The 26,849-nt window shown below is 44.7% G+C and overlaps 1 protein-coding gene across 3 annotated transcripts in view; it reads right to left on the bottom strand.

Annotated features, from left to right (window-relative positions):
- Positions 1–26,849, bottom strand: part of tmeff2a (transmembrane protein with EGF-like and two follistatin-like domains 2a) — a 63,797-nt gene that overhangs the window by 27,312 nt on the left and 9,636 nt on the right. For all 3 annotated transcript variants that reach the window (XM_028991728.1, XM_028991729.1, XM_028991727.1), the window contains exon 3: positions 16,549–16,678. In XM_028991728.1, the coding sequence (XP_028847561.1) occupies positions 16,549–16,678 (130 nt within the window). The remainder of the gene's footprint in view (positions 1–16,548; positions 16,679–26,849) is intronic.

Raw genomic sequence — 26,849 nt, forward strand, 5'->3', positions numbered from 1 at the left:
TTTACTGTACGATTCTCTTCGATAATAATTCAGCCTCAAAATATGACAACCTCTGTCTCTCTCAGTGGCAGAACTGTGGCATAATGGGAGGTGTCAGCTGCAAGTGGCCATGGTTTCTGTACATCAGGGAGGAAAATGGCAGAACAGGGTGACTTTTCTGCATGGCTCCATGTTGGCAGATGGCTGGTGTCTGTTCTGAGTCCCACAGCAGACATGGAGCAGTTTAACGAACTGTGATTAAACCTGCCATCAACGCTTTTAACGCGCGTCATCAACATTGTCTCCCCAGACTGCTCAACAATGCAGACACACGGCCAAGAAAGAAAGCCGCAGCCTTTAAACACGCCTCAGCTCTTTAATTACAGCTCATCACAGCCAGATTGGCCAGGAATTATTTTATTATGAGAAAATAAAAAAGTATGGTGCATTGAGCATTCTGAACAACATCTCTTTCATTGTGTTACCTCCTAAGGCCAAGTGAAGCTCTGATCTGACCTGAGATGCGGGTGGATCTGGGCCATACTGCGGACCTGCTGTCCTGTATGACTTTTATTAGTCCATCTCATGCCAATTGCGCATGTAGTCACATTAAAGTGCAACAACTACTCTACATCATCTTTTCATTGCCAGCAGACTAGATCCCAGAAGTGCATTTACATTTACAGCATTTATCAGACACCCTTATCCAGAGCGACAATCAGTAGTGACAGGGACAGTCCCCCCCTGGAGCAATTAGGGTTAATGTGTTCGTGTCTTGCTCAGGGACACAGGGGTAGTAAGTGGGATTTGAACCTGGGTCTTCGGGTTCATGGGCGAGTGTGTTACCCACTAGGCTACTACCACCCTATAGTGCACACATGGAGTTTGGAGATGGTGGTATTTGAATATTTAGAGTTGGTGAGGGGCATGACCAGGAAACCAGGACGCAGCTTCTGAACGTCCCACATAACACTGATGTGGTCTGATGAAGTAGAGACCTTAGCATCATGTCTTCACCAAGATCTGGACAGGTGCTGCAGAGTTCACTGTCTTGCCATCAGGTTTTTAACCCCCCAGTAGAGTGAGGCAGGATACAGTTAAATCCACATCAAGCAAGATTCATTTTACGGAGCTCTACCCAGTCTCACGTGGGTGTGGGACCATGAATCGATAGGGCGAAGTACTGTGATACATTATCAATATGCTGCTATTCTGTATCAGTGACTCAACGTTTCAAGTGAACACTTCAATTGTAAGTTAAACTATAGCAAGACAATTGAAGGCCATAGAACCTACTGTACTGTGATACAGCCGATATTTTAAAATGACATTTACGTCTACGTGTACAGCTAGTTCGGCTTTGCAAAAAGTTGCATTTACACAATTATTATTATTATTATTGCCCCAGTAATATTATAATATCCCACATGCTACTTGTTGATAAAATGCTTTTTAAAAACACTGCAATCCCTGAAGATGACAAAGGTTCATCCTCAAGCTGACTACCAGAGGGGAAGTGTTTTCCTTCAGGCCCAGGCCAATGAAAGAACGGATGAGAAGAAGCAGATGTGGGGCGTCAGGACAGAAAAGCTCCTTATCAGCAGCATTGTTCTCCCCTCAGATGAGTCTTGCAGTCCTTCAGACGACTCAGTCTGTGTGAAGTGCGCCTGATAACAGAAGCTCTTGCCACTCTGAACTAGAAAAGAACCTCTACTGGTGATGCGCTGTGACAACTTGTTTCTTGTGTCTTCACTCCCCTCACTGCTTCTAAGTGGGTTAAATTTTTAACTCACAGTAAAAATAGGCTGATTATTGCTGAAGCAATGGTGTTAGAAGTGTGTATATGAGTGTTTTAAGGAGGGTTCTTTAAGAAAAGACAACTGCTTGAGTGAGACGCCCCTTGTAATGGCCACGGCTGTGCATTCAGATCATCGTAAACCCTAATGCTTACATTTAAGAAGCACTGAATTCAGAAACATAATCTCGTATACTTACAAACAGGACCAACCAGAAACAATTGATAAATTACAAGTTGGTAATGTAAAATTGGGTGTCGCAGGACCATGCTTTTGTCTTGCATAGCAGCCGTCTTCAAGAAGATATGTGACATTCCTGTGCCAATTGTGCAACACCTCTGTTTTACATGCCGTCAGGACCGCCCACTCTCTTTGTCTTACCCTAATGGGAGGCACCGAGGGGGCGTGACATCACAAACAACAGGTTCTGATTGGTCAGTGACAACTTCCTGTGGGCCAGTGACAACTTCCTGTAGGCCAGGGGTATAAAGGTCTGCTCACATGTGGAAAAGGGACTGAGCTTTCTTGCTCAGGGGTTTTTCCATCGGAAGCCGTAAGGCTTCTGAGTCTTTTTCTCTTCTCCCATTTTTTCTCATGGCTTTTTCTCTCCTTATGCCTCTCTCTCTCTCTCCCTCTTTCTTCTTATTTCTGTTTTCTCTGTAACATTGGTACCTTTTTACATTCAATATTCACATGTAACTACAATAATTATTTACCGGTGTTAATAAATTAGAAACTGTTCATTTTTAACCTCTATTGTGCCATGCCTCTTTCTGCCAGGTAACATCAAATTGGAGTGGTTGAATACAGTGCTTTGTGTAAAGGGAGAAAGAGTTTTTCTACACACTCTGTTCTCTCACCCCCCACCACACAGTCTTTTTTACAGTAACTACCAAAAAAGATGCCATGGAACGTTCCAAAAATTTCATACTATAATAACATAGTGCCTGGGGTGTGTTCACTAATGTCACATTCAAGATTGGTTTATTGTCAGTACAACAGTATAATGTGTTCAAACAGGACAGACAAGACAAATATTTGCAAAATGAGCACAAATTTGCAAAAAATCATGTTTTGGTCATGGCAGTGCATTGAGTGCATTGAGAGCTCTGACTGCTTGGGGGAAGAAGCATCTGGCAGATGGTAGGAGGGAGAACAGTGGGGTGAGGACAGCTGGTTTCTTCCTTAAGTTGACAACCATCTCTTTGGTCTTGGTGACATTGAGATTCAGGTTGATGCTTCGGCACCAATCCACCAAGTTTTATCTCCTCTCTGTAGGCAGACTCGCCATTGTTGGTGATGAGCCCCAATACTGTTGTGTCATATGCAAACTTGATGATATGGATTGAACAGTACTGAGCATGCATCCCTGTGCTCACTCTAAGGATCTTGGAGATGTTATTTCCTATAGACACAGACTGGGGCCAAGATCCAGCTGCAGAGTGTAAAGCTTATTACCAGCATGTCCAACTTCCTTGCCAGCTTCTGAGAGATGACAATATTGAATGCTGAGCAGATGTCAATAAAAATGTTCTTTTTTGTCAAGGTTGTGTGAAGGGTAGACGAGATTGCATCGTCTTTGGAGCCGATTCTGTTGAAGTTTGGTCTTCATGTGCCTCAGAACAAGCCTCTCAAAGCACTTTGTAATGATGGGTTTGAGTGGTATGGGCCGGTAATCATTGAGACAGGACACAGTTGACTTCTTTGGCACTGGGATGATCTTGGGGGTTTTGATGCAGGTAGATACCATGGCTGAACTCAGCGATATGTTGAGATATCTGAAGATGTCTGCAAGGTGTTCAGCACACTCCCGTAGCACACAACCAGAGATGTTGTCTGGTCCTGCTGCCTTACGTGGGTTTGCTCTGTAGAGGGTTATCCTGATGTCTCCCATGGAAAGACAGAGGACCTGGTCATTGGGAGAAGGGGTCCCAAGTACAAAGAAGTAATTCAGCTCATCTGGCAGGGTGGGGTCGCTGCTGCAGGCCTGATAAGTTGGTCTGTAGCCTGTGTTGCTAACACTAGGCGGGTTGTATACTACAATGATGATCACAGCAGTGAACTCTCTCGGGATGTAGAACGATCTGCATCTGACTGCTAAAATCTGTACGAGCTCCGAACAGTGCACAGAGACAATCGCAGCACATCTTACCCGATGAGCAGGAATCTCTGTCTGTGCAGAAGCAGGTCAGAATGTCTAGCTGGATCGCGAAGTCCGCATCATCCAGCCAAGTTTCGGTGAAGATAAGAACATAGCAATGTCTTATCTGGACTGCTTTCTAGAAGCAGTCTTAGAAAGCAGTCCAGTTTATTGTCCAAAGAGCGCACATTGGAGAGGAGTTAACTTTTAACCTAGCATGGATCCTGGCTCGCTTGCTGTGCTTCTGCCTCCTCGTGCACGGCGAACTTCCAGGTGACTGCTGGGTCTTGGTGCTGCCGTGGTCCGCTCGCTTGGAACGCGGAGGATTTTGCAGCGGTGCAGTCTTCCCAATGTATTTTCATCAGGGTTGAGAAGTTGTAGACAATTGTAGAGGAGTTTGTCTGTGGTTCTGATGGTCATAACCACCTTTACACAACAATAAACACATATATATTACAAAAAGCGCAGTATGGTCAGGACCCAGTGTAGCTTCTGCGACTGAGCACGGCGCCATCTTGGTTTCTGGTACCTTGATGGTTCGTGATTCGAACCAGCAACCTTCTGATTACAGATCTGTTTCCTTACCCACTAGGCCACCACTGCCCCCTATCAGCACATTAAATCAAGTGTTCTGATGGGTTACCGACAGTCCTGACAAAAGTTTGTCGCTTTTGTAATAATGTTTCAGTGCAAAACTAAACTGTCAAAAGGTATTCTAATATTCAAAGCTTGGTAAACCTTGTCATATGAGCTTTACCTGTGACTAATAATGGATCAATTAGGTCTGAGGTCTGTATAAAAAAAAAAAAACCAGTACACTAGGCCTTCACATCAACTGCAACTAGACCTCTGCAAACATGCCTAAGATTCATCCTGAGACTAAAGTGTTGATTATCAAGACCAGATCCACTGCTGATATGGCAGACACCTTCATTGTGTCTCTGTGTCAAGAACAGATTTGAAGAGACTGGAGATGTTTTTGACAAGCCCATTGTCAGGCAGGCCCTGCAAGACAACTGCTCGAAAGGTCCGTTTGTTGGCTCAAAAATCCAAGGCCAGCCCATTTTCCACTGCAGCAGAGCTCCACGAGACCTGGTAACTTGTAGTCCCTGTGTCAATCCATGGTTGAATCAGTGCCCAGAAGCCAGCACTAAACAAAATAAAATTGAAAAACCGTGTGGCATTTGCCAAGGCTCACAGCCTGCATAAAGGATGAACGCTGGAAAACTGGCAGAAGGTGGAATTTTCAGATGAATTTTCTCTTGAATTACACTACAGTCTCTGCAAATTTTGCAGGAGGCCTACTGGAGCCCGCATGGATCTGAGATTCACCCAGAAAACAGTGATGTTTGGTGGCGGTTTGGTGGCAACATCAATAGTGTGAAATACCAAGAAATCTTAGCTACCTTTTATATTCCCAACCATAAAATAGGTCAAATTCTCCAGCAGGATGGTGCTCCATACACATACTCAAAGTTCCTCAATGCGAAGAAGATCAAGATGCTCCAGGATTGGCCAGCCCAGTCACCAGACATGAACATCATTGAGCATGTGTGGGGTAGGATGAAAGAGGAAGCATGGAAGACGAAACCAAAGAATATTGATGAACTCTGGGAGGCATGCAAGACTGCTTTCTTTGCTATTCCTGATGACTTAATCAATAAATGGTACAAATCCTTGCCAAACCGCATGGATGCAGTCCTTCAAGCTCATGTAAGTCATTCAAGATATTAAATTTGCATCTCACAGCACTACTACTTAATTTGCTGACATATTTTTGTATCTGCCGTAAATTTGTTAAATTTCTGTATAGGCGACAAAACCTTTGTCTTGCCAAAATTTGACCTTTCTGTCTTTATTAAATGATAAACCTTTTTTCAGTTAAACGAATTCATTTCAATGCAGCTTTTCATATGAGCTATTTCTAACACCAATTGATTAATTAAAAGTCAGGTTAATAGCAGGTGTTTCTACAAAATAGATAAGTGACAAGACTTTTGTCAGAGACTGTATTACCTCTTCACTAATAAGGAGGTCCACACTGAGGCCCTCGTGAGGTAATCTTGTGAAAAGACAATGACTAAATGTCCACCACTTAGGAAGAAGAAGAGGAGGAGAAGAGATAAGGATGGAGTTGCTTACTGAGCTGCTCTGTAATGAACGGAGGGAGATGAAATGGTGCTGGAGAGTGTTATGTCTATAGACAGGTAAGAATTTGAATGAAATTGTTTGGAATGAGCTCCTCACTTTGTTAAATGTGTTCAGTCTGCATATAAAAGATTTAAAGGCTGAGCTGAGCTGAGCAGGGGCAGGAATGTGAGGGAGACTTTTTGAAAATGATCATCTTCATGTTTGTGTCTGTTTGTCTGGGTTTAATATGGTGAGAAAAGTAGAACAAAACAGAGGAATGATAGGAATAAATCATTTCACCAGATCTTCTACATCAGCTGTCTGACAGTGAACTGTACTTATCCTTGAACTAAAAAAAGTAATAATCAGATTTAGGGGGACTTTTTGTGTTTACATATTTACAATGTCAGTAAACATGTCACACCCTGCACATGGGTGTGACAAGCCAATTTTACTGTGTAGAAACCTTCCATTTATATAACTACAGCATAACACACACAAATACTCTCACATAACAGATTTTTACCAAAATGACATGATAATCAATACAAAAATAAATGGAATAGGAGATCCTCTGTGGAGTAAAGTGACTATAGACATGAAAGTAATTGGAGCTAAATAACAGCCATAATGCTGATGGTAAGTCCTATATTACAGCCGAAATGCTGACGGTAATTCCTAAATTACAGCCATAATGCTGACAGTTATTTCTATATAACATCCATATTGCTAAAGATATGTTACACATCTGTTAGGCTGTGGAGTATACACCTTAGCTAAACAGAACACTTTCACAATCACATCCCATCCACAAGGGGGCACCACCTTGCTTCCAGGTTTTCAGGTCTGCAAGCTTGGTCATAAAGAACCTGGGCTAATTGTTTTGCCTGGCTTCAGGTGCACATTTCCCCCCCTTTTATGGGGCAGTGGTGGCCTAGTGGTTAAAGAAGCATCCCCATAATCAGAAGGTTGCTGGTTCGAATCCCGATCTGCCAAGGTACCACTGAGGTGCCACTGAGCAAAGCACCGTCCCCACACACTGCTCCCCGGGCAGCCTGCTCACTCAGGGTGATGGGTTAAATGCAGAGGACAAATTTCACTGTGTGCTGTGCTGCTGTGTATCACGTGTGACAATCACTTCACTTTTTTAAGGACGCTCTGGCCCCTGGTTTTAGGCCCCGGTTTTACGCTGGGGCCTGAGGGGAAGTGGTGTCCATTTGGTCAAACATTCATTTAGATTTCACACATGCTGACTATCACTGTCACGACTACGGACTTACGGGGGAAGGAAGCGCAGAGGTCTGACATGTTGGGAAGGGGGTTTTATTCATAAACAAACAAATACAAATAAACAATGGCGCGGTGGCCAAAAACGGGAAATAAAAGGGAAAAACACAAACTAACCCGTAGGCGTGTGGCGATTGCCAGAACTCAAAACACATAAAACTAAACCAGGTCAAGTTCGTGCAGAGAGTTCACGAAAATGCCAGAGACCCAGAACGGGCGGAAACTTCCGGCATTTATGGGGCGTCAGGATTGGATTCAGGTGTGGAGCCCAGCTGCAGGCAATCCTGACAGAGCCCCCCCTCCAAGGGCTACGTCCTCGGAGCCCCAACAGTACCATCAGTGGAGGCGAGTCCTCCTTGGAGGACTCGGTCCCTCGGGCTGGCTCCCCGGCGTGGTCAGGCGTGGCGGCCCTGGTCCCTCGGGCTGGCTCCCCGGCGTGGTCAGGCGTGGCGGCCCCGGTCCCTCGGGCTGGCTCCCCGGCGTGGTCAGGCGTGGCGGCCCCGGTCCCTCGGGCTGGCTCCCCGGCGTGGTCAGGCGTGGCGGCCCCGGTCCCTCGGCCTGGCTCCCCGGCGTGGTCAGGCGTGGCGGCCCCGGTCCCTCGGCCTGGCTCCCCGGCGTGGTCCCGCTTGGCGGCCCCGGACCCTCGGCCTGGCTCCCCGGCGTGGTCCCGCATGGCGGCCCCGGACTCTCGTACCTGCACACAATAATCAGGGCCGATCCATCTGGGTACGTGTGGGCCCTGTCTCCACATGTCCCCTCTGACACGTCTTGTGTCACCCCCTGCACCGCGCAGGGAGATTGTCCCAGAGCCTCCGGCAACTGTTCCAGGCACCCCAGGCTGGTGCCTTCTGGGACTATGCAGCCCCTCTCGCTGCCCGGCCCTGGTGCCAAGGGGGGGGCATTGCCAGACCATCCGGCTAGCCCCTTCTGCGTCCGTTGGGACAAGCAGGCCCTCTTCCTGCCTGTCCCAGCTGGGTCCTCATGCCTACCCGGGGGCTCTATGGCGCTCCACCCCTCTGGAGGCAGACGCAGGCCCATGCCTGGCCCGCCCTCCTCACTGGCTACCGGAGGACCCAGCTCCATCGCTTCCCCACCTACCCTCCCCTCAGGAGGAGTCCCCAACCCGAACTGCACCCCCCCAAAAAATTCTTTGGGGGAGCACCCCCCCCGGCTGGACTTAGGGGTACCTTGGGGCTTGTCCACCTCGCCTTGGACCAGCACATTCGGGTCAGGAACCTCCTCCCTGGGGTTCGGCTCCGCGGCTGGGTCGCCATCTGGTGGACACAAAGAGGGGAAGTGGGGGCGACATACGGACACATATGCCACACAGACACACACAGACAGAGACAGACAGAAGAGAGGGTCGTCTGGCTCCCTCTCTGGGCTCTCCGGGACCTCCTCAGGGGGCACAGCCAGGATCTCGGGAGGTGCGACCTTCTCGTCGCCCGCCAGTGCTTGGTCTTCTTGCCCCGGATCCTGACTGGCGCTGGACGTGGTGGAGGGGCAGAGTTCGATCCCTGGCTCAGGCTTTGGCCGATCAAACTCCGCCCTCAGTCTCTGCTGGAAGTCCCGAAAACTGCTGTCTGTCTCTCCCTGCTGCCAGAGGGCTGCACTCCAGCCCCATGCTGACCCAAGCAGACACGAGAGGATGGTGGTGGTCTCATCAGTGTCTGCTGCCCCACTGAAGGGTCCCGGGACAATTGGGCTGTCCCACATGGGGCTGGGCACGTCGCTGGAGAGGGTGGTAGGTGTGTGGTGTGGAGGGTGATGGACGTCTTCTCCAGCAGGTGTGGACGCTGGTGCTGCGCTGCCATTTCGCTGGGGAACGTCCGGGCAGAGGGAAGGTGGGTCGGCGACTGGAGCAGGAATGGAGGATTCCCTGCGAGGCAGTCCCGGCAGCGCAGTTGCTGGCTGGCGACCTCCCGTCGCCCTCTTCCACCAGCTTTCCTCACACTGCTGGGAGGGACGTGGGTCTCCACGGACCTCGTGACGATCCTGGATGGGCGCGATGGGCGGAGCCATCCCGGCACCGACTGCCCAAACGGCGTCATCCTGGTCGTCGTCCGTGTCCACCTCGTACCCCCGGAAGTCACATGGGTCATCACGGATGCCGTGATGATCTCGGACGCGCACGCTGGGCGGAGCCATCCCGGCAACGACCGCCCACCGAAAATCCACGTCATCATCGCTTTCGTCATCCGTGTCCTCCCACCGGTGACTCCGAGGGTCGTCCACCCTGCGGACATCCTGGACCCATGGCGCGATAAGCTCCCATGGGCAGTACTCTGGCCATTCGGGCTGGAGGCTGCCCACCTCCTTGCTGGAGGAACGCCGCCGTTGTTGCCGCTTCTCACCCCCCTGGAAGTGACGTGGGTCCCCACGGACCTTGCGACGATCGCAGACTGGCGCGATGGGCGGAGCCCAACTCTCGTCTCCCGTGCTCTCGTCGTCGTCCGTGTCGTCCCAGTCCACGGGGAGCCTTGCCAGCAGAGCGCAGAGTTCTTGGCGCGACATGCCGAAGATCGTGGGGGTCGCATCTTCTGCGCTCGCTGCCCACGTCACTTCCTCGCTGCTGCCGTCGCCAACGTCCTCGCTCCGCCCACTCACCCGCCGACGTTGTCGCTTCCGGGTTTCGCGGAGTTTCCCGGGGGTGACGTCATCACGCTGGCGCCGCGTACCACGGCTTCTCGGGGAGAAAACGCTCCACCAGAACGGGCGCCGCGTCTCTCCCCTGGCGTCCGCGTTCGCCGCGCCGGGCTGCGTCCTTCGCGGCGTTTCTTCTCCTCTGCTTTCCACCTCTGCGCTTTTGGGGAGGTCTCTGGCATTCTGTCACGACTACGGACTTACGGGGGAAGGAAGCGCAGAGGTCTGACATGTTGGGAAGGGGGTTTTATTCATAAACAAACAAATACAAATAAACAATGGCGCGGTGGCCAAAAACGGGAAATAAAAGGGAAAAACACAAACTAACCCGTAGGCGTGTGGCGATTGCCAGAACTCAAAACACATAAAACTAAACCAGGTCAAGTTCGTGCAGAGAGTTCACGAAAATGCCAGAGACCCAGAACGGGCGGAAACTTCCGGCATTTATGGGGCGTCAGGATTGGATTCAGGTGTGGAGCCCAGCTGCAGGCAATCCTGACAATCACGTCTATCCCACACATTCAGGTTAGTGTTTTTCAGTCTGGGTTTTAGCTGATATCCTAACACCTGTAACACTGATGATAATTCATATACTACAGTTTGAACATTGACTGTAATACCTAAATAACAGTTGTAACACCGATTGTAATTCTTATATTACACCTGTAACACTGATGATAATTCATATACTACAGTTTGAACATTGACTGTAATACCTAAATAACAGTTGTAACACCGATTGTAATTCTTATATTACACCTGTAACACTGATGATAATTCATATACTACAGTTTGAACATTGACTGTAATACCTAAATAACAGTTGTAACACCGATTGTAATTCTTATATTACACCTGTAACACAGATGATAATTCCCATATAACAACCTTAATATGCTGACTGTAACTTCTATATAAGAGCTAGAACACTGACACTAATTCCTACATTACACCTATAATGCTGACATTAATTTTTATATTACAGCCTAAACACGGACAGTAATTTCTATCTTACATTCATTATGCTGATGCTAATTCCTATAAAACAGCCATAAAGCAGACAGTAATTCCTAAACAACAGCCGTAACACTGACGGTATTCCTATATTACATGATGGAAGCAGTGTGTGGTGATGGTACCTTGCTCAAGGGGAATCTAGCTGATATCTTTGTTTTTCGGAAATGCTCTGGCTAGCCAGCCTTAAAACAGTGAAGCTGTGCCAAAGCAGCTGTCAGTTGTTTCGAATTTGGCTGCTAGACTGCTCAGGCACCAGGACATAACAAATGCAGGTCACTTACTTCAGAGGCAACATAATGATGCCAGTGAATATTGTAAAAAAAAATATTTGAAAGTTGTTGACCCAAGGCTTCAGCTCCCTGGGTAATTTTTTTTTCTCAGACTGCTCTTCCACAGCAGTATGGTGAATGTCGGGCATCCATACATAAATCTGACTACTCACTACATTGAGTACACAGCAAATGTTTGCAAACATCTTATTTTCGAAAGAATCACATGCAAAAAAATGTCACACTGTCATAACGCAAGATCTGCATTGCTACAATGCAGCAAACATAGTCAGGGCTGAGGCCCTGAAAGACTTTGATGTCAGTGCATTGGACATTCGCTACATCTAGCAATCCGTAAGTTAAGTAATTATTTTTAGGTAATTACTTCACAGTTTTTAATATATTACATTTGTATAACTCAAATTGTTGAATACAAACAAGATGCAATAACAAGAACAATAAAATACAATTTTGCAAACTTGTAATTATTAATTCCTATTAATATACTTTTTTATACATGCAGAGAGGACTGAATATAATAAGCCATTGGTATATGTAGAAAAAAAGTGGTCAGTGCTTTCTCATGGAAAAGGCAGAGAGCTCTGCTGCAGCTCAAGTGTCCCAGTGGCTCCTAACAGGACAATGTATACCTGATAATAATACCAGGACACTGAGTGCAGGCCACGACCCCGGGATTCCTTGCACCTGTGTAAGTCATTATATAAGCATTCCTGCACCAGTGTTCAGGTTCCGAGGGAGACGCTGCATGTGCTCTGCTGGTCTAGAGTTCTTGCTTAAGTCCTAGTCTTAAATGTGAATGTGAATGTGAAGTGATTGTCACATGTGATACACAGCAGCACACAGTGAAATTTGTCCTCTGCATTTAACCCATCACCCTCAGTGAGCAGTGGGCAGCCATGACAGGCGCCCGGGGAGCAGTGTGTGGGGACGGCACTTCGCTCAGTGGCACCTCAGTGGCACCTTGGCAGATCGGGATTCGAACCGGCAACCTTCTGATTACGGGTCCGCTTCCTTAAAAACCACCTATTTGAATGTTCAGACACCTATTTGGTGTCTGAAATAATGGAAGAAAGCAAGAGCAAGTTGACTATTGGACATCAAAGCTCCATCAGTACGTGAGGGATGAGCACCAGCTAAAAAATTAAGACAACTGGCAGCTTTTTCCAAGCAATCCTATTTTGCTGCAACAGCTGGACTCACAGACTACAAGTCAACAGAATCTGAACTTGACAACTACCACAAATTCCCTTGTGCAGTGAAAGCAGTGTTCTGGAATGGTGGAAAGTGTTACCTTTATCACTGTCACCAACTCACCCTCAGAAAGGGCTTTTAGTACAGCAGGAAACATTGTTACCTGCAAAATAGCATCAAAATAGTAGTGGACAGACATGTTTAAAAAAAATTGTACCAAGCAAACGAGTACTTCATTAATGTATGCATACATACACTGGTTTATATTGGCATATTAACACATGAACTGTTTACTGTCCACCGCTATTTACTGGTAAAGAATTCCAGACATTTGTATATGGATAAAGTTTATTTGCTTTTGAAAAAGTTCCTATGGTTTTTATTTGAAGACTCCTTTTTTGCCGTTATGTATATGTTTAAATTGTAATATCGTCTTGTAGATTTCAGCTACTTGCTACTAAAATGCTAAAATAGGGTGGTAGTAGCCTAGTGGGTAACACACTCGCCTATGAACCAGAAGACCCAGGTTCAAATCCCACTTACTACCATTGTGTCCCTGAGCAAGACACTTAACCCTAAGTTGCTCCAGGGAGACTGTCCCTGTAAATACAGATTGTAAGTCGCTCTGGATAAGGGCGTCTGATAAATGCTGTAAATGTAAAAATGTAAAAAATAGTTGAAAGCAATACCTTTTCAGAATTTAAGGAAATTATGTGCATGGGCCAGGTGTACTCTATATTATAAGATGGGCATTGCTCGTACTCTCCATCCGTCAAATGAGTTGATTCTGTATACGTACTTGTTTTAAGTTGCTGTTTGTATGTTTTTTGGCGTCATGTTCATTGAAAACCTCATGATGTCTCTCTATTCCTCTAATCCTTTCTCCGTTCTTTTATTTAGAGTTTTTTTATACATACAATATACAATATTTACATGTAAATGCAATAGTAATCTTCTGGTCTACTGGTGTTAATAAATTAGAAACTGTTTGTTCTTGTAACATCTATTATGCCATGCCTCTTTCATCAGATTCATGTATTTAAATACAGTGCTTATTTGCCTTTATTTCTTTACAATATTTTACGTGGTGATACTAATTTAGTCCTGCTGAGCATATGGTACTGATGGTGCTGTACGGCTGGGTACTTTGAAGTACCACTTGGCATTTCTGGCAGAGTGAAATTGCAAAACACAATAGATGAAGTGTTCATCATTAAAGCAGCACCTTCAACAAAAACAAATCAGGTAGTATGAGTTCATTTGAACAGAAACCATGCAGATACATTACAGCAACAATCACAGTCCATCGACACATGTACATCATGTGTCGAAAACTGACGGAATCGGAAGAGCATTTAATTTGACAGGATTTGTGACCCGGTGGAAAACACGCGCTATGTCACCCGAACTCGCAAACACATTACGGAAGTAGCAATTACATGATTCCTGGACTTCGCAAGCCACTGAATCTAACATTATGATCACTTCTTAATTTCTTTAACATATATTGTGTCCACTACTTCAGTGTGTAAAAATGCATGAAATTGGACTGCATGGCTGTTGTCCCAGAAGAAAGCTTCTTCTAAAGATGATGCAGAAGATGCCTGCAAACAGTCTGCTAAAGACAAGCAAACTAAAGTCTTGGATACTGGAAACATGTCCTGTGGTCTGATGAGACCAAGATCAACTTATTTTGTTCATATGGTGTCAAGTATGTGTGGTGCCAACCACTACAAAGACAAAGTGTGTCTTGTCTACAGTCAAGCATGGTGGTGGGAGTATCATGGTTTGGGGCTGCATGAATACTGAACATGAATGCAAACATGTGCTGTGACATACTGAAGCAGGGCATGATCAAATTTACACTTTTATACAATGACTGTACAATGACTACTTTACATTGTAATAAAAGTGTTATTGATTCAGTGTTGTCCCAAGAAATATATCAGAAAGTATTTACAAAAAATTGAGGGGTGTACTCACTTTTGTGAGACACTGTGATTAAATGTGTGTGTGTGTGTGTGTGTGTGTGTATATATTTATTTTTTTTCTAAACACTGTAAATGAGGTTAGATGCATTCTGGTTTTAATCTGACCTTTACCTCACACAGCACAGGGCGCTGAGCAGCAATAACACAACAATAACTGCGCCAGCCTCCATTAATTCCCACTGCAGCATCCCACACACGCAAACACACACATACACACACAAGCCTGTGTAAGCTTCAGAGGAACAATGGTGCTGAGTTTACAGCCTTAAAAGCTCTTTAATGGAGTGAAGCACACCAGCAGTGAGAGACTGACTCAGCTAATCCTCCACAGGCAGCCTCTCAGACCAGTCCCGTTCCACCAGTCATACCACAATTCAGCATCACTATATACACCAGCGCCAGAGAAACACTCAGGTGTGTGTAAATATCTGTAGCATTTTCAGTGCTGCTCTGTGTTGGGAGGTGCACCACCTCAAGGTTAGGATGGAAGAAATCCTATAAAGCCAGTATGAGATCAATACCGATTCAGAGGAAGACAATTTCTCCCGAGCCTCTTTCAAAGACCCACAGGGCCACGATGAAATCTGCAGCACACATTAGGATCCATTATCATATTTTATCATGTCTGAGGAATTCGGAAACCTACCCTGAGAAACAGGAAATGAAAAAGATGGGCTTATTTGGTATGCTATGGTGCACAGTGGTGAATATCTACTTGTATTCAGATGCATCTGTGCATGTTGCTCATTCCTCGCCAAAAGTGATCATTTATGATGCATCATTAATCTTTATTAGCAAGAATGTTTTTAGAACTTTAATACATGAATAGACCCAGCTCACTGTTCACAAATAGCTGTTCATCTGGGCTAGAAATGTGTTGTCTGGAGTGTATCTGGAATATTGATGGTTCATATTCCAAAATTCTGGCCGTATAGAACAAGTACTTGACAAGACACAGAGTGGGGTCTTTGGTGGTGAATAAAAGTCAACAGCTCTGCTGAGTTTTGCACACCAGCCAATCACCTAGTCCAATCATATTTGTAGGATTGAGTGGTGTGAAGGACTGTGGAGCAGTGTTCTATGGAGTGATTAATCACAAGTCTCTGTTTGGCAGTGAGATGGGCGAGTCTGGCTTTGGTGCTGGATTATAGTTTGGGGTTGTTTTTCAGGTTTTGGGCTCGGCCCCTTACTTCCAGCCTCTACAAACAACACTATGCTTCCAACAGACATTCCAGCATGACTGTGTCCCATTGCGCAAAAACGTGGAACCCTGACCTCAACACCATCACCTTTAAAATGATGGAATGGAATGGAAACTCTGAGCCAATATCAGTGCCTGACCTCATAAATGCTCCACAGAAAGATTCCAAGTTTGGAATCCAAGATTCAAAGACTTTGTATTTGAATGTACCTGTTGGTGTAATGGTCAGGCATTCCAATACTTTATTCCATAGTGTATCTTTACAGCGATACAAAATTCTTAATTTCAACATAGAGTAGAAACAAAACAAACTGAACATCATCTCATCCTGGTTATTGGAGTAAACAAATATGAAGATTACTCTGAAACACACAAGACAATGTGAAGACTTAGTAAATTCCATGTTAAATTGGAAAAAAAGCTAAATTTGGTGTAATAAATGTTCAAGTTGTCTCATCATCAAACTATATAGAACCCACTATATTGGGCTGATTCTGATTAATTTTTAACGTCAGTGTTCATGCAACTGCCACATCATTACATCCAGTTCCAGAAAAAAAACAGACTATGCAGTGTTATGTGAAGATATGAAACATCTCTACAAAGCTCTGTTCCCCATTTCCATCCAATTTCCATCTGGATCATTTTGTGTTTGGGTTTTTCCTCTGCCCTTCTCCAGAACAATATTACTAAAACTATTAATTTTTATATTATAACATATAGATTCACTTCTGCCAATACTGCAGTGTATGTGTGCCTGTGGATTTACAGGATATTTGTCTGATGTGCCAGACACTAATTACAGGTTCAGTCCCTCTGGAGATGCTCAGTATCCCAGCGGTTATAAACAGGATGTGAAAGTGTGACTCAAACACACACATACCAACAGGACAGGAGCCCTCAGACGCCACCAGGATCTCGGACTGCTGCTTGCAGGCGTCTCGGCGCAGGAAACACTCGTTGTCGTAGTTCTCGTTGTTGGAGCCGCACACGGGGACGTAGTCGTTGTTGCACTGGAAGTGACAAAGACAAGCTCATCAGAGTCCATGCAGTGGAATGATGGTGGAGGAAAGGCAATGGACTGCTTCTCCAAATGTCTCATCATCTGTCAACCCAGATTCACCTTCATCAAGCTGCTGACGCACACACTAAATTACACTCATCATTATGTTTATTTAGCCTTCTCACGCAACACACACACAAACTTATCCAAAGTGGGTGGCCCTGTCATAACTGGAACAGGGCCACATCTCCCAGATATTTTTGGAAAATATGATAATTGAAGGGGGGGGGTCAGTACGTGTGTGTGTGTGTCTGTGTGTGTGTGAATTAAAGTATCTGAACTGTGTGTGAGTGCATTACTGTGTTAAAGTAGCTGTATTGCATGTGTGTAGGTCTGTGTTACTGTTTGGGCCTTTGGAAGATGTGTGAAGCTGCATGCACGCAACAACTCTGAACCTGAGAGTTAAATACGTATGGAAATGGAGTCTTGAATACGTGAAGAAGCAGAAGCCGGTGTAGAGATCTTCAGATGAGCAGCAGACCTGACGTAGAGCTCCTATTTACTGAAAGGGCTGCTATAAAAATCTCTAACTAGTCACATTAAAGACGAGGAAGAGAGGAGGAGGGTGAAGGTGGGAAGGTGGGAAGTCATAAGAAAAGTAAGAGGGAGCACAGCAAGAGTTTAATAGAATGATTGTGGTTTATACTCTATCCCTAGAACTCAGCGTTTTGAATCAAAGATGGCTTCACCCAGTGATGCAATGCGGGGAAAGCTGTCCTGCAGGACCCCAGGGTGTCTGTTTTCTATGGCTGCTGCACTTTTGATCTTCTATATTTGGCCCTTGAGGGAAAGAGGGGGTATTAAAATTTCTGTCCTTTATGAAAAGGAGAGTGCTAAAGTGTGGGAACTCAGGTCCTCAGAGCAATTTAAATGCCTGAGCAGGTCGGCAGCTCCTGCAGAGGTGCTGTTCCATTTTCTGCTCCACACAGAGAACATCTTCAGAGCAGCAGAGTGGGAGAAGCATAATATTAAATTTGTAGCAGCCATGTAAAATAATGAATTGTGGACTTGTTGACTGTTGCCTTGAAGAGGGCGAGTGCAGACGCCGTAATAAAGTGATGGCTCAGCACCAAACGTACTGTCGTCCTTTCAAATACTGCTGCACATGCATAGCATGTGGAATGCTGCTTTATGGGTGGATGGAATCATAATAAAAATCTACAAACGGCAATGGCAAGAGACTAGGTGGACTGATAGACAGGATGTAAAACTAGATGAGTGGATAGAAAGATATGCACGGATAATCATTTTCCATTTTCAGACATAAATTAAAATAAGGTTGTATGCTAATTTGAATCTGGTGTGATATTACTGGTGCAACACTCATATGACAGTAATGAAAAACTCATGCGCTGAAGTGAACATATATGTGTTAAAAAATTATGAGAAATTTCAAGGAAATGCAGTGGTTCTGGTGACCTTCTCACCACCTGTTTCATCAACAGGAGAGTTTTACTGTTCTGCTCTACTATCTAGCCTATCCAGCAAGTGCCCAAGGCCTTTAAACCAGACAAAACTCAACTGGAGAACTAGTACAACTAATGGTTTGTGATAGAAGGAACTCATCATTTTTGAAAAAGTGAAGTGCTACTAGATGGAGCTCAACTTGTCGATTGTGACAGAAGGAAGCATCACTAGCTCAACTCCTCATTTGTGATAGAAGGAATCGCCACTAGATAGAACTCGACTTGTCATTTGTGACAAGGAACAAGATGGAGCAAAACTCATTGATTGTGGTTGACAGCTCGCTCACCCTCGCTCATCCATGTATGTTTTTCCTTGTGGTGTTGCAGTAAGATATTAGGATATTTAGTAAATTAAATTACTAGAGTCAACTTATCAACCTCTCCTCCATTTTTATTCGAAAGCCGCTCTCAGTGCCTTGTTTCTATTGGTTATTTAAACAAATTTCAACTGTGCCATTCAATGTATTGCTGCCTGCTTTGCTGGACACAGTGAAAGATCACTCTTCAAAATGAACAAGTTCGCCCACTGATCTGACAATAGATCTGAGGGGCGCAACTCAGAGCTCAACTTTTACTCTCAACCACACCAACAATAGCCCTACTATCCAATAAGTCAGTCAGAAATAGGCAAGGGCTGTATTGGGAGTGTACATTCCACCCAGAACTAAAGTGCAGAGGAGCCACTTTGCTGTATGGACCTATTAGCGTTATGCTAATTCCGTCATACAGACCGCTATCGGACCGAAAGACGCAAAAAAGATGCACACAACGAACATCCTACAGCTGATAGTGAGGACAGCTGAGAACATCATAATGGACATTCATAACACACGCTGCACCAGGAAACCCACCAGCATTGTGAATGACTACACACCCCTCACATGCACTCTTCACCCTCCTGCCATCTGGAAAAAGGTATTGAAGCATTCGGGCTTTCACTGCCAGACTATGCAACAGCTTCATCCAACAGGCCATCAGATACCTGAACACTCAGGGACTTTCCACTTTGAACTGTCTCTGTACATTGCTGCAGTCATCTTTCCCTCTATCCTGACTAGTCTCCCAGTTCCTGCAGCTAAAAAACATCCTGCCACCACCATGCTTCACTGTAGAGATGGTATTGGCCTGGTAATGAGTGGTGCCTGGGGTCCTCCACACGTGACTCTTGGCATTCACACCAGAGAGTTCAATCTTGAAATGGATTATGTCTGGCCACTCTGCCATACAAGCCTGATTGGTGGTTTGCTGCACAGAGGGTTGTCCATCTAGAAGATTCTCCTCTGTCCACAGAGGACCTCTGCAGCTCTGACAGAGTGCAGAGAGGGGGAACATTTTCTGTAACCTTCCCCAGATTTGTGCATTAAGACAAATCCTGTTTCAGACATGTCTACAGACATGCTTGGTTTGTGCTCTGACATGAACTGTCAACTGTGGGACCTTATATAGACAGGTGTGTGTCTTTCCAAATCAGGTCCAATCAACTGTTCTTTCCACTCCAATTAAGATGCAGAAACATCTCAAGGATGATCAGGGGAAACAGGATGTACTCAATTTTCCTCAATTTTGAGCTTCAGGGAAAAGGGACAGTGGTGGCCTAGCAGTTGAGCAAAGTCATGCTGCCCAATGCTCAACAAGGGTGATGGGTTAAAAGCAGAGGACACATTTCATTCAAAGGCTGTGAATAATGTACATGGGATTTTTTCATGTTGTCATTATGGGGTGTTGTGTGGAGAATTCAGAGGAAAAAAAAAATTTAATCCATTTTTGGAATGAGGCTGTAACATAACAAAATGTGGGGAAAGTGATATACTGTGAATACTTTCTGAACGCACTGTATGTAGCTGAAATGACAAAACTCACTTGAACACTTGAATTTAAGAATATTACAATATTATTTTTTGGCCATATTGCCCAGCCCTTATCCCAAGACATGTTTGATTGGATAAAAAGACAGCTGGTGTAGAGAGATGGCTGAATTGGATGAGAGATTGAGTGTTTTAACGGATGAAAAGAGGACTTCACAACAAATAAACAGACAGTGCAGTGTATTCATCTTACAAATGACAGATGAGGAAAGGATGGATGGATTAGAGCTATGGGACATGGGTGATGCTTGCTGACCCAGGGCGAGGGCACAGAGGTGTAATCCTATATGAAATGGTGCCATCCCCCTACAAATAGCTGAATAACGGGACAAATTCTCCACAGAAAGCTACTCATGCACTGAGGCCAAATCCCCCTCCGGTAAATTCAGCGCACTCAAGTAAAACGATTCAGCTTGCTTTCCTATGTGACTGATGTCTTCCCCTTGGGCAAGAAACCTCACTGAAAGGAGCTGTATATGTGTGTCTGTGTGTGTGCATGTTTGTGTGCGTGAGTGGAGGTGAATGTCAAGGTTTATTCATTTGTTTATAAAAACAGTTTTGTTCCCTGTTCGTAGGTCTGATCACAGTATAACCACAGTTCCCAGGATGCCCTGCAGGGGCTGCTGTGGTCCCTGTGTACAGTAGTAGTGTTGGTAAAGCCTGCAGGACTGGTTCAGGAGCATCAGGCTCAAACACAGCTTTGAGAAACTGTACAGCTACAAGCCACTGCTCTGCACATCGGCACCACCATAAGCTCCACCCACTCACAACTCCATATCACGATTATATCAGTTAAAACATCTTCACTGGACTGCTTATTCTTGCATGTTTTACACAAATCCAAGGTATTGTCATCCATGGTCCATGACTTACCATACCATTTAACAGTTTCTCTACAAGCCATGGACCCCTCCTAAACCAGGAACACCATCATCTACTGGCCAGAGTGTCAACAAATAGCCTGGTGTCATGTTGGGATGAACAGAGCAGTCAGAAATGTCACAACAGTCTGTTTGGTCTGAGCCAACCACTCTGGGTGACTAAAGGCCAAAGACCTACAGGCAAGGTGCGCAGAGCTTTTACCTACTGTTCTCCTGGGTCTCCAAGGGTATCTCTTCAACTCCCTTTGATCTCTTACTTCCCTCTCTGCCTGGTCTTTCTGGTAACATTTGCTTCATTTATTTATTTAAAATAGTTGCATCTAAGCTAATTATTTGTTCAAACATCTAATTATTTCAATAAATAGCAACAACCCTTCATGTGCTGGTTGAATTCTGCTGTGGGGCTGATGGGTGCTTGTTACAGGGGTCACATGACTAATAACAGTCACCATGATTAGAGTCAAACCACCTGTTCATTGTATATTCATATAATGCGCTCATTGTAGTCTAGAAATAAACATAAAAGTATTTCCATCATTACATGCTACCGACTGGAGAACACCATGGTTCTAATGGCTGATCATCCATCTGTCACTCATCCATCACACAGCCAAGACTAAAACTGTTCAGCACCTTCATGAAGCAGTGGGATCCCTCACAGAGGTACGCAATTACAACCGGACAGAGCGGCCACACATGAGATGAGGGGAAGATAAGGAGCAGGGCGCTGGCAGTATCTACACGTCAGCCAACCGAGACGGAGCAGGTGCCCAAGCCCAAGCGCCTCTCCATCGCCTGAACAGCTGAGCACTCACCATCTGCCCCTTCGCCCGTCTGCCTCGTCCTCTCAGTGCTTTACACAGTTTTATGTTGGAACGTGTTAAGAGCGGATTATTCTCCAGAGGCCATATGATATTTATAAATGGAATAAACAAAGTAGTACTTAATATACGCATTCTCATTAAAGCATTCTAATAGGAGATGAAAGAACAACGCCGGGAATTAGAAGCTGTCAATTAGAGCTTCCTTTTAAAATAGTCCTGCTTATTTGTTTATTTAAAAGGGGATGGATATTTTATTCTGACTGACATTCAGAAGACACATGGAACAACCTGTTACATCTCCATGGTTCCTCCTGGATCAGGACCGGAACCTAAAAGCTGTACTTGGGTTAAAAAATGTTCTTTTCACTTTTTATGTTTTCTTATTTTTCTAGTTATCATATTTTACAATAGCTTATACTTGTTCCAAATCATTCTTAGAACTGGGCAGTGATGACCTAGTGGTTAAGTAAGCCGCTATGCCTCAAATCCCCGATCCACCAAGGTGCCACTGAGCAAAGTACCGTCCCCACACACTGCTCCCCTGGCTCCTTTCATAGCTGCCCACTGCTCACTTAGGTGATCAAAAGCAGAAGTGCTTCTGTGCACCGTGTTCTGTGCTGCGTTTCACAATGACAATCACTTCACTTTCAAAATACATAAAAAAAAAAATAATTATATTTTAAATATAGGACATATCATCAAACATCAACAAACTCTGGTCATCCTACCACCAGGTCCTGCTGCTTGAGGAGGTAACTGTAGTTTCAGTCTCTGGTGCACACAATTCCCATGAAGGAGCTGTCTAAAGTGATCCTGATGTGACCTCCAGGACCCTGGAGCACCAGCAGGAAATCAGACGCTGTCGTCAGCTCATTAGCCTGGCACCAGTGGGGTGTTGTGACCTCACACCCAGTGACAGCCTCTCACAAGGACAGGGAGTCATGGGAGGTACCAGTGGCCTCAGCACAGTGTGATTTCTTCAGGATCTGTTCCAGCCTCGTCCACTGTAGAAAAGGCCTGGATTGACTATCTGGAGCTACAGGAGCCTCCATGCGATAATGCATTTCCTCCTTGGAGATGTTCATCAGCCATGGCACTTGTGTGATAGGACGAGGGCGAGTCTCCAGTGCAATCCCAGAGAGACGTACAAATCCCACAAAATCTGTTCACGTCTCGCTGGATGATTTATTCTCTCAGCCCTCCGACAGCTACGAGGCTGCTGGTGTCTGACTGACTGACAAACTGCATTCCCATGATCCCTCAGCAGCAAAGCACTTGCCTGGCCCTCATGGAGAGGCAAACGGGTGTGGTTTAGGGTTGAGTTTTGCTCTTTTATCTTCCTGATCATCTGCTCCTGATTCTCACATCGCCATCACTCAGGCATGCATTCACCCCAAAAGGACCGGTTCCTCAACCAAACCAAACCAATGCCAGAAAATGACATACTGTTGTGTCTTCCAACTAGTTCAGTTTGTGTTCATAAAAGGTAAAAAAAAAAAGAAAGGATAATGGGAAAAGAAGCAATTTTATTAAGAAATTAAAAGAGTAATCATAACGGTGAACCGACTGGGGCACATTTTACCAGACTTTAGCAAATTATGCATATGAACATCTGCATCATAGATCTGACCTGTTTATACAGGCTTTTAGATGTTCGTATCAAAGAAGATTCCTGGCTCTTGCGTTCTACTGAAACTCTCGTAATGATAAATGCACTGTGGTGTTGAGTAAGCCAAAAAACAATTAGTATGGTTGTTTGGATCTGCACAGAAAGTTTGATTCCATTCAAACACTCCAGGGTTGAGTTGAATCAGTCTAAATGAGTTTGGTGTAACTGCACCCTGAGACTCGTCTCCTGTAATGGTGTCTGGCAAGCTGAGCAAGAGCCTCAGAGGAACTGGCACAGATGCTACCATCCATCCCTGGGAACGTCGAGCCACAAGCTCCTCCGGTTGCCCCTCCCACAGCCAATTAAACCTTTTCCAGATAGTTCTTGCTACTGGAGTCCTGACCCAACATGACCCCTGACATATCACAGGCCTCCCCAGAATTTTCTCTGCAGAGTGCTGAGCAGAGTGGATGAGCAGAGCTATTCCTTCTGGCAAATCTTATCAAATGCTACAAGAGTCTGGAGCTCACACAGCACAGAGAGAACATTGCAATTCAATTTGCCATGACTCTAATGCTGGTCTACACTGGACAGAAAAAGATTCAAACGACCTTCTCTTTAGATAATTTCCTTCATGCATCAGTCTGTATGGCACTAAAAGCTCAACTGGGTGTTAAATTCAACAATAACAACATTTATTTCTTATATAGCCCCAAATCACATACAATATGTCTCAATGGGCTTCGACAGGCCTTACATTTGACACCCCCCCTCTGCACAAAAAGAAAACTCCGGTAAAAACTCTGGGAGAAAAAAGGGAAACCCTGGGAAGGAGTGATACAGAGAGGGACCCAATGTAGATCCAGTGTAGAGTGAGCCTGCAATTGGTGTCAGTGCAGGGTTGGTAATGATTTGACCAAAAAAAAAATTGTCCAACAGGTGTAGTGGTAGGAAAGTCCTAAGTGCAGAATAGAGCATCTGTCCACGTTTGGAGCTACTGGACAGTGCAGAGTAGGTTTTATTCCAGTGTCCTGTCCAGTCTACACTGCATGTCCATTATAATGCTACTGGTCCATTTGAAGCTTCCGTCTTTATGGTGTTGGTGGCTGTGGTGACCCTCTAATACATAGATATACTGAGAGTAATAGATTAAGTGGCAGGGACTATCTGGGGCAGCCTAAGTGAGATGAGCATCATAGTATATGTGTATTTTAACTGTTATGAAATGCTTTACTAAAAGATGTGTCTTTAACCTGGACTTAAATATTGACACCGAACATTAGCAGGAAGGCTGTTCCAAAGCAGGGGAGCTCTGTAGCAGAAGCTCGTACACCTGCTGGAAATTTGTTAATTGTTAGCGTGTAGGGCAGTTCTTTGTTAAAAAGTCACCCAACTAATCAGGGATCAGTATATGTTGGGTTTTGTATGTTAATAAAGTAGTTTTACAGTCTATGAAAAATTTTACAAGTAACCAATTAAGTAAGGACAGAATCGGCAAGATGTGTTCAAATCTTCTTATTTCAGTTAGAATTATTGCAGTTGCATTTTGAAACGGTTGGAGTTTACTGAGAGATGATGCCGGGCTTCTTGATATCACAAATGCATGTACCAGTTTTTCTGAATCATTCATCTTAGCTTTGAAATATTGCAACGGAGAAAGTAATGCAGTCTTACAAATGTTGTTTATGTGATTCTTAAAATAATATTTCTGTCTGTCAATTGTGATTCCCAGGTCTTTGGAGGTTGTCATATGGTGGTAGAGTCCCATTAATTTTGACTGAGAGGTCAGATGGATTCCTTCTGCCAGTTTTAGGACAAAGTAAAAGTATTTCAGTCTTTTTCAAGTTTAGCATGCAGTTCTCGATTTTTGAAATATCAAATGTTTTTACCGCATCTGGAGATGTACAGTTGTGTGTCATCTGCATAGCAGCCACAGCTCTTTCGGCAATGTTTAACCACTTCCTTTTGCAGAGCTAAAAAGCAGCAGCAGTACTAGTTTCACTCTTTAAGCAGGCAAAAAAATCAGGTCAAGGTCGTGTTCACAAAATATCACTGTTGTCTTTTGGCCATACACAACATTCAAGGATCATACCCACAGCACTGGAAGAGTATACCCCATGATATTCTATTCTATTCTCAGCCACAAACTGGTAGGACAGTTAAAAAAACAGTGCAGAGTCAGCACAGTGAGCATGGTCATGGTCATGGAAGCCTATTCCATCAAGCTCTAAATGCAATCTTCTTGATCTAATGTGAAGGTCACAATAGTTTTGGGGTCTCTTGCTTCTTGATATTGACTCTGCAGAAAGTTGCCAACTTCTACACACCAACCTGTAGAGGTGTGAAGAGACCTAGTTCACATGAAAGCATCCAGATGAGCACTAAACAGCAAGCGGTAAACAGCGTCAACAGAACGCCAATCAAACGCAGCAACAAGCATGTGTTTAGCGGGCATTCATTTTGAACGTCTGTGTTGTAGAGGCCAATCTCCTACCCGGAGCGATGCTGTACTCAGGCAGCCAGAGTCACTACATTAACTATCATTTCTCTGCCACCATGAGAAAATCACAAAGCAATAGAATGATATATAATGATATATAAAATATATCATTATATATGGTATATAAATAATTTTGTTCTGCACTGCATCAATGCAGACTCGTCCATGTCTTCATCACGATGCATCAATTAGGAAAGAATGTTTTTACATAAAGTCTACATGCACGGGTGCATGATTTTTGTCCATGGAACTGGTTGGAACTCCTGAATTCAATGATTTGGTGTATTGTACACGTATTGTATTATAATGTATTTTATTTTTTACTTAAAAAAGCCATGCAACAACATGGCACCCAGCCACACCTCATTTAAAAGTCCCAGTGAAAAGTTATGTGGGCACATGGCAACACACCACCAGAAACCTGCCATACAGCACATAACAAGGTGTTACTGGGACAGAGTTGAGTTCGCAGAAACATCAGGTTAGTGGATCTGTTTTCAATCGTGTTCGTTGCCACCTTCACCGCAGGAGGTGACACTCCATCAGGTCCTACTGTTATGTGTGTGTAGGTTCTCCTGCTCATTTCTCAGGGTGAGGTGAAGGGTGAGATGAGTCACTGGTGACGTTGGTATTTATTTGTAGACGATGCAGGATAGTGCCGAGAAACTTGTTCCATTTATGTGACAGCTGAGATAAATTCTCTAATGGGCTTCTTCCCTTATGCTGCTTATTTCTGCCCAGTATTCCAACACACAACAGCCATAAAGTTTCAGCCAACAGTGAATCACCACCCACAGTTACATTGATATTCCTTCTGCTGCATTTTTCTAGAACCAAATCTTGCTTTTTCTTCATCATTAATTTGACATGAAGAGTTTTCTCTCCATCCAGAGCAGAAGCATGAATGAATACAGAACATCTGCAACTTTCAAAAGGTAGCCTATCAAATGTCTCCAAACCAGCCAATCTCTTTACA

The sequence above is a fragment of the Denticeps clupeoides genome, chromosome 9 (assembly GCF_900700375.1).
Source record: "Denticeps clupeoides chromosome 9, fDenClu1.1, whole genome shotgun sequence".
Classification (NCBI taxonomy): domain Eukaryota; kingdom Metazoa; phylum Chordata; class Actinopteri; order Clupeiformes; family Denticipitidae; genus Denticeps; species Denticeps clupeoides.